The following is a 9,000-nucleotide window of genomic DNA, read 5'->3' as shown; positions in this document are numbered from 1 at the left end:
TTATAAAAAAAAACATACTACTTTTGTTCTGCCGATAAACCCTGAAGATGATATCTGATGAATGTCACACGGGAAATTACCAGCTCTGCTTCTCGAAACTTCTACATCATTTCCAAGGAAATGGTTTACATAGGAACCACTCCCATAATATGACAAAACAATTAATAAAGCATGTTACAGCCTGAGGACATCACATGACTTACAGGAAATGCACTCTGATCAGTGAATAAAAACGTCACCTAAAGGCTGTCTTCAAAAAGTGATGTGCTCGATCTCTGATCTCTGAGTAGCTCAGCTCCTGTTTGGTAAATAATTCTACTGTCACCCTTTTGAGCTGGGTAGACTGATGGCTGAACAAGTAATTCATAATAATAATAATAACAATACTACTACTACTAATAATAATAGTTTTATTTTGCTGTGTAATGAGGAACATCAGCACATTCAGCTGGCAGATGAGGGAGCTGTCCAAGGCTGTGTACAGACATTTTGGGGGGAAGGTGCTCAGCAAAAAAAAGGGGTACCCCTCTCATAATTATTTATAAAAAAATAAAGTTACATACAGTAGCACATCTTTTGAAAAAGGCTGTTCTCTGAATAAATTAAATAATAAACCAACCAATCTACTCTCCAAACTACAAAGTAAAGTAGGCCTATGTTCATTTGCAACAATTAGGCTTAGTGTACTCTGTGTTCTCGGCTCATCCAAAAGGGCAGGTACTTGAGCATCACCTGGGGTCTATCTGTGCATTTTCCTGCCTCTGTCCAGGACAACATAAGTTCAAAATAAGATGAGTTTAAAGAATTTACCCATAAACAAGATTCATGGTCCGTGGATTACCTGTACAGTCAGAAGCCACCATAGGGGTTTTATATATTCTCTACTGTCCACTAATTTGCGCAAATCAAGCAGAACATTTGAAAGACTAGAGAGCTGATATTATATCTAACTTTATCTGACTCCAAATGACCCCTATTTAACTCTGAAAACCATGATAACTGCAGTTAATGTTCCTAACTTGCCGTATATCTCAAAACCTCTGTGCTATCTCTCAGGAGTGACCTCATTACACGACCCATATACCCAATACCCAAGAATCATCCTTCATTTCAGACAATATTTACAATATTTACATTACTTTACGTCCAAGCCAAGTCTTCAGTGTAGTCAGTTCAATAGACCCTTAAAAAGACATTTTTAATTGTTTTTCTTTTATTACAAAATGGTATAATGCTCAAAATTAGATTAAGCTGTTTATAGCTTCAACCACTATGTACCTGACAAAGTCAAACAAGCTTTGGATTTTTGATTTAAAAATTTTCAAGGTCAAGACCAGTTGAGTTTTTTTAATCAATTACCAGTTGCACACACACGCACACACAAAAAAAAGTTGTAAAACGCTCACCACTTTGGTTCTCTTGAAAACAAACGGAGGACTTTGATTAACGTCAAGCTTGAACGCGTTTGTCTTTCAGGAAATGGTTCACAATGTGATGTAACTCCTTCAGGCACCTCACAGATCTTTCATAAATACACTCCTCTACCAATCAGTAAATACCACAAAAATGACACACCTTGTCTCTTAGCGCAATGAAAGCAGAGAGGTTTTCATTGGTGCAAAATTTCTCAGTCCAGACAGAAGTCAAAGCTGTCCCAATGGAAATCCCCTCCACATTCCTCTTAGCTGTGTTGTTTTCATTGTTGTTAAAAATGAGGATTTAGTTCAAGTATAGGTAGTTTCTAATGGCAACATCAGTATTAAAACTATGTTAACAGCAATGAATATGTAATCAGTATTAAGACTTTGTTAACTGGAATGAATATATCTGACCTTTGGCATGGATATACTCTTCTGTAGTCAGATCAAGTGTTTGGTCAAAAACATGTTGCTAATAAGAAAGCTACTTTTCTCATGCGTAACCCAAACCACAAAGGTGGCAAAACTGGTTCTCTGGTTTTCTTGTTGTTAATGCTGAGATTTTGGCAACCCTATTTAATGAATTCCGCGGGCACCTGATAAGCAATGTTCAACATTTAACCGTAAACATTAACAACTGTATAATTACTTTATATAAAATCCATTAACACAGACTAGCTGGGCAGATAAAAGAAAGGCTGAATATGTGAAGGGTTACACGGTCAGATACAGCTTTCAAATGTAAAATCGAAAACCCTCCTCTTTACATCGCCCGCTCTTCTCTTAAACTGCTGTGATTGCAGTCATCATCAGGCTGCTCAGAGGACGTCTGCAGACATACAGCTGACAGCCTTTCCCTCATCACATCTGCACAGCTTTAATGAAGCCACCCTACATGACTCTGTCTAAATCAGTAACCAGAAATCTGACAGAAAAACAAGAACAGACCAACTATGATCAGAAATTACAACAACAGGATTCAAACAAAATAAATTTATATGCATGGGAAGATGGGAAGTGGACCCAACAATAAAATGTTTTAAAAAACAGTCTTAAAAAAGTGTAATAGACTGATACATCAAGCATATCATAATCTTTTTTCTTTTAAATCAAGCTGAAGAATGACATTTTTTTTTTCAGATTTTGAGCTCAAATTAGCATATTGCAGGTGTGTGTGTGTGTGTGTGTGTTTTAATAAGACAAACAGTTCTAAGTCAAACTCTCAAGTTGTAATACTGTTCTTACTTAAAAGTCAGAACATCTGAGAATGAGAAAATCAATGGAAATACTATTCATGTGAACCTATGTAATTTTGTAATTTTTTTACTAATATCAGAGTTTGTAGATTAAAATTAGAAATAATTTTGAGCCCACATTTCTTGATCAATGAAAAAGAATAAATATAGAACTAACTGTAAATAGAGACAGGTGCAATATATGGAACAAAAGAGGACAGAAACAACACAATAAAAGACGAAAGAGCCACTGGTACTCTACAGATAGTTGTCTGTCCATTCTTTGAGACAACTGTAACAATGATACTGTTGTTTTACATTTGTTCCACATGTGTCTCAGCCAGTATCGAAACCTTGATTCATCCATAATCAGGAATCGTCCCAGTACATCAGTGATCCTTTTCCTCTCCAGCCTTTTGCCCAACACTGGGCCTGTGCCAGGGAGAGTGTGAACAGACTTGTCGCCCAGCGGTTCCAAACAAAAATGACACTGTTTCTTTGATGTTGTCATGATGAACCTTAGGCGTGATCGTTTTCCAGTTGCGAGTCGGTATTAATTGGGTGGTAAAGCAACATTATTCAGTGAAAAAATTGGCAAAACTCCACATACATGGTTCTTAAATGTTTACGATTTCTGTTTGGATTTCTGTTTGTAATTTGACTTTGAGCCGAATAGAGAATCAGTACAGCTGTGTACATGCACATGCACTGATGAATGGGATGACAAATTGGGAATACTGAACACTGGGATCAATGGAGCACTTCAATTCAACTCACACTCTGCAGAGGTTTTCTTTTTTTTTTTCTTTCTTTAACTGCACTTTGTTTGTTTTCCCCAACAGAGTGGGATTTGTGCAGGGACACCTGTGAGAAGTATAAGATGAAGTACACTTTGTTCTGAGGAAAGGAGGGGGAGAAAGGAGGAGACCACAGGAATCAGGGAGAGGAACCAACCAGGATCACGTGTGGTTCATCAAACACTGTTGGTCAGTACACTCAGTTCATGGATTTATAACAACACTGGAGTCTGGTTTTACACTGTAAAGATTTAGCACTCAGACATCAGAGAATATACTGATACTTAATATTTTTCTATTCAATATGCCAGAGGAGGATGGGCGCCCCCTGTTGAGTGTTGGTTCCTCCCAAGGTTTCCTTCTCCTATTATTTTCATCTTAGGGAGTTTTTCCTTGCTACTGTCACCTTGGGCTTGCTCACAGGGGATTTGGGGACCGATCACTGCCTTGACCAAAAAAAGCACTATACAAATAAACCTGAATTAAAATTAACTGAATTTGGCTGCTACAGTATCTCTGAAAATGCTCTGTTTCCACTAAAAATCTCTTGCATCAAATTATTTCTCTGACAGAGAGACATGGACAGGGGACATACTGTGACACACTGTAACTAGCCAAACAAAGGAGACAACATTCATGGTTGGTGTTGGTCTACCATAAACGACCAGAACCATGTCAGTGTGTAGTGGTGTAAACTTTACAGGCATCTGGAACTCTGCTTGGAGGGATGTGGTACCAGCCGCCCGCGGGAAATCCCATCAGCTGCTGAGTGGTGCCGTGGTGGGAGCTGGTCCAGTAACGTGCAGCTGTGTTGAGATCTGGTGACTTGAGATGGCCATATGTGTGGGGTTTCTTTTACACTATATTTCTGCATGTGTGCAGGGGTTTGTGTTTTTTGGATTTTTTTATGCTCACAGACATGTTCTGTAGACACATGTTTGGATATTAGTAGACATTCAAATAAACCATTATGAGCAGAAAACTGATTTGGCTCAAAATTAATAAAACTTTGCGTGACAATATATCTCTACAAAATTAAGTTTACGCACATGCAAAAAAATCTCTTTGTGCTCTGAAAAATATCCCTTCACCCGATGAGAAATGTGAGACAAAGTAACAACGTGGCCGTGTCACATGGCTTGTATCATTTTCACACTCATTAAACCACTCAGTGACCAATCACGTCCTGTGACTGGGGGAACTGTTATTACGGAAGAGACCACGGCCATCGGGATAGAAACATGTCACCACAGGATGGAGGTGATCTCTCTGTGTGGCTTTGTGTGCACTGGCAATCACCTGAAATTTGTGACTTTACCCATGCCAGGAAAATGTAATCCACACCACAAGAGACTGTCAGAACCCTTCACCATGACAAACTCAGGTCTCCAGGATTCTAACTAGATGAGAACTTGGTAAAAGATTATTCATCTAGCTTTTTTTCCCTCATTGCTCAAAACACCACAAACATGCATCTTCAAATGTCGTCCATGCAAATGAGGTTAAAGCAAATTGACCCAACCACTGAATTTCTGTAGATGGATCTTTTTCGATTTAACAGGCTTCTCGTGCGGGAGATGGTTATTTGTCAGTCTCGACACAGCTTCAGCACTGCTCCTCACAGGACACACACACTGTCACCAGAGCTCTCCAACACTGCTCCTCACAGGACACACACACACACTGTCACTGGAGCTCTTCAGCACTACTCCTCACAGGATACACACACTGTCACCAGAGCTCTCCAACACTGCTCCTCACAGGACACACACACTGTCACCAGAGCTCTCCAACACTGCTCCTCACAGGACACACACACACACACTGTCATTGTAGCTCTTCAGCACTGCTCCTCACAGTATACACACACTGTCACTGGAGCTCTTCAGCACTGCTCCTCGCAGGACACACTGTCACCGGAGCTCTTCAGCACTGCTCCTCACAGGACACACACACTGTCACTGGAGCTCTTCAGCACTGCTCCTCACAGGATACACACACTGTCATCGGAGCTCTTCAGCACTGCTCCTCACAGGACACACACACACTGTCACCGGAGCTCTTCAGCACTGCTCCTCACAGGACACACACACACACTGTCACCAGAGCTCTTCAGCACTGCTCCTCACAGGACACACACACACAGACTGTGTCACCGACGCTCTTGCCAAATGCACTCCATTAATGAGTTTTCTTTCTAGCCCTGCAAGTGAAACTGCCCAATGACTCCATCAGGCCAGCCTGTTAACCGGATTCCTCTTATGACTGCTACTCTTGGTTAACTGCTTAATTTAACTTAACTTAGCATCTGGTTTTTCAATATACTCATGTCGTCCAGTTTGTCAGTTAGCTCTGTATTTGAGCCAGTTTGCAAGGCCATAAATCACCTGCAAGTTTTTGCTCTTCAGAATTCATCCCTACAAAGGAACCCATGCCCTAAAATTTCTCTAAAGGCCGATTTATACTTCTGCATCGAATCTACGCCGTGGGTACGGTGTAGGCTCTGTGTAGCCACATACCCTATGCCGTAGCCTGACACACACCTCCAGAGAAATGTAACTATGCGTTGCAGCCACGCAGACCGCATCAACTGTGACTGGACCAAACCGAGGAGAGATTAACTGAGGAAGTCCGTAACTATGTACATTTGTACGACTGCTCTTCACCACATTACAAAGACTGCCAGACGGCAGCAAGTTCAGGGGAAGAGATTTCTAAACATCGGTTTGGACGTCACAGAATGTACAAAGAGATGGAAGAGTTTGAGGGACAAGTACATTCGCCTCTGAAAAACCAGTTACTGCGTTTCAGTCATTTCAGTAAAAGTAACCGTTGTTCAGCATTTATGAGCTCCGACTCCAACATGATCTGCTCGATTTCAGTCGCTATTGTTTGAAGTACACGAAGAAACTCAACACAGTCGCGTAGCGTTTTGGCGGTGTAATTGCAGAGCGACGCAGACACACCAGTGCACAGGTATAAATGCTCACTATGGTGTAGGCTCTGCATAAAGCCTACACAGAAGTACAAATCAGCCTTAAGAAAACAATGATTCACTGTATCTGTAAATCTCATCTGCCATTTATTTTCCAAAAAAAAAAAAAAAAAAAGACAAAAAAAAAAAAAAAGAGGTGGGTTGGGTGTGGGTTTCATCATGAATAAACAGGGAATTCTGTGTGATTTGTGATACATTCTTTCACAATGACGGACACAGGTCTGAGATACATGATCTGCTCGTGGTTCTACTGAGCTCAGAACAGCGCAGGCCTTGGGATTGGGATTACACATGGAGAGAGTTTGGGATCCACTGATTGGTGCTTCAGCTACCCTGAGCTATTCAAGCACATTCTGTGACTGAACACTACTCAGAACAGGGCCAGACGCACGGCCTGTAAATCTGGGACATACGTGTATCTGAGGTATACCACAGCTAAATTTACAAATTATGTTGTAACATATCCACAGTAATGAGGTTTGCTTCCATGTCACCAGATCCTTCTTAATTTCTAAATGAGTCCAGATGAAGTTGAAACACTAGGTGAGAAGGAGAGAGCAGGAATAAGTGCCCAGCCTGACTGGATGAGTGTGGAAAGTGAGGCAAAGTGGTGACATCAGCTCTATACTGAAAGCAAACAGGGAGTTCAAATCTCTTGCATATTTTCTCTGTATGATCATAAATTAAATGTTTACCGTTGGAAGAATGCATTTATCAGAAACCAGTACCGCATCTCTCAATGAAATGCTTACAAAAAAAAAAAAAAAAAAAAGCAGAGGAAATCCTGGTTAATAAAACGAAAAAGCACAACAACAACAATAACAACAAAAATATGATCATGGGTATCATGTCATGTGTTAATAAGCTTTTGAACGGTTCATTATCCAGAGGTTCAGGAGTCCTATGTAAGCAGGTTGCTGAGAGAGTGAGGTGGTTTTCCTGGATCAGAGGCCAGCAAATCAGTCAATCCAAAAGCCTGAAAGTCCAGTGGGTTCAACTCTTCTTCATTTCTTTTCATTCATCGTTCATGGCAGAGAGAGAATGAGGCATAGAGCATGGAGGTGTGCTTCCTCAGCAGCCATGTCTCTTACAACTACTGTCCAACAGTCTGTCTGTGGCGTGTGTGTGTGTGTGTGTGTGTGTGTGTGTGTGTGTTACAAGGGATTCTACTGAATTACTGTGTCAGTAAGTTGGAGGGTGAGAGTGATCAGTGAGAGTGTGTGTGTGTGTGTGTGTGTTTTCATCACTGGGGAGTGGTTTCACTAATTTCAAGGCCGTGTTGCTGTAGCTGGGCTCTGAGTAGTGCATTGTCATTCTTCAGGTCTTCAATCTACAGGGAAACAAACACATTGTGTCTTAATCAGTCTGTCCCACAGTATGTCATCCTTATGCAAAACAAAAACCACTTCAATTTCAGCATTAGTTTCACGCCAACCACTGTAATAAACCTGGAGACAAGGCCGTGTATTCAGGGTCATGCTCACTGTTGAGCGTCTAGACATATAAAGTAATCTAAAGTGTTTTTGCTTCTCTACATTCAGTGTGTGACTGGGGCACAGGGAGGGACTGAGGTGATCAGAAGTGATCGTTTTAATTGAACTGTGTGGCAGTTCGGGTCATTCTGGACGGGGAGAGAGGTAAAGGAATGTATTTACCTGTTGTCTGAGCAGCTCATTGTCTACTTGTATTCTCTCCACCTCCTTAAAGCTCTCCTGCAGTCTCTGGTTGTTCTGTCTCAGCTCTCTGATGTAGTCACACGCCTTCGACAGGATGCCGCCTTTACTCTGACACACACACACACACACAGAGACAGGCAAGTCACACACGTGTATACACACAGATAAACACACACACACACACAGAGAGACAGGCAAGTCACACACGTGTGTACACACAGATAAACATAAACACACACACACACACACACAGACAGGCAAGTCACACATGAATAGACAGACACAGACACACACGCACATGCACATACACAGACAGGCAAGTCACACACGTATGTATGTACGTACACACACACACACAAACACAAGTGTAAGTCACACATGCATATACATACACACGTGCACATGCGCACACACACACACACACACACACACACACACTTTTCTACCCAACAGGCCAGTATTTTAGTTGTGTGCATGTTTGCAAGACTCACTGCTCCAGTTTTGCTGCTGTCCATGCTGCAGTCTGGGATTATTTTCGACAGGGTGACAATCCAGTTGTTGATTTTATCTCTTCTCCTCCTCTCCACTGCAGAGACAACATAAAACAGAAAACTCATTAATGCCCAATACTCCATATGGCACAGCCATGAGAATCTGTTCGCCGTCGACAGTGAAGGCATGAACACATTGCTCCCCATCACGCTTTTCAGATAACAGATGCTCCCTCTGGGAAAGTGATGCCTGCTGTCCCTGTTCAGTGGGCTAACAGGACTGGACAGTGAAGTAAAGTAAGCAGTGCTTTCTGTGCCTGTTCAGTGGGCTAACAGGAGGGGACAGTGAAGTAAAGTAAGTGGTGCTTGCTGTGTCTGTTAAGTGGGC

General features: G+C 41.6%; 1 protein-coding gene and 1 pseudogene across 1 annotated transcript in view; both read right to left on the bottom strand.

Annotated features, from left to right (window-relative positions):
• Positions 1 to 2,911: 2,911 nt before the first annotated feature.
• On the bottom strand, positions 2,912 to 3,164 carry LOC115825677 (barrier-to-autointegration factor pseudogene; annotated as a pseudogene).
• A 4,425-nt stretch (positions 3,165 to 7,589) lies between these two features.
• The window catches only part of usf2 (upstream transcription factor 2, c-fos interacting), a 10,158-nt gene continuing 8,747 nt past the window's right edge, over positions 7,590 to 9,000 (bottom strand). Inside the window, exons 7-9 of the mRNA XM_030789089.1 lie at positions 8,613 to 8,707; positions 8,101 to 8,229; positions 7,590 to 7,775 (exon numbers count right to left, since the gene is read on the bottom strand). Coding sequence (XP_030644949.1) covers positions 7,689 to 7,775; positions 8,101 to 8,229; positions 8,613 to 8,707 — 311 coding nt within the window. The 3' untranslated portion in view covers positions 7,590 to 7,688. The remainder of the gene's footprint in view (positions 7,776 to 8,100; positions 8,230 to 8,612; positions 8,708 to 9,000) is intronic.

Source organism: Chanos chanos, chromosome 12 (assembly GCF_902362185.1).
Source record: "Chanos chanos chromosome 12, fChaCha1.1, whole genome shotgun sequence".
Taxonomy (NCBI): Eukaryota; Metazoa; Chordata; class Actinopteri; order Gonorynchiformes; family Chanidae; genus Chanos; species Chanos chanos.
Note: the sequence above shows the minus strand (reverse complement) of the source record. Positions and strands in the feature narration are given on the sequence as shown.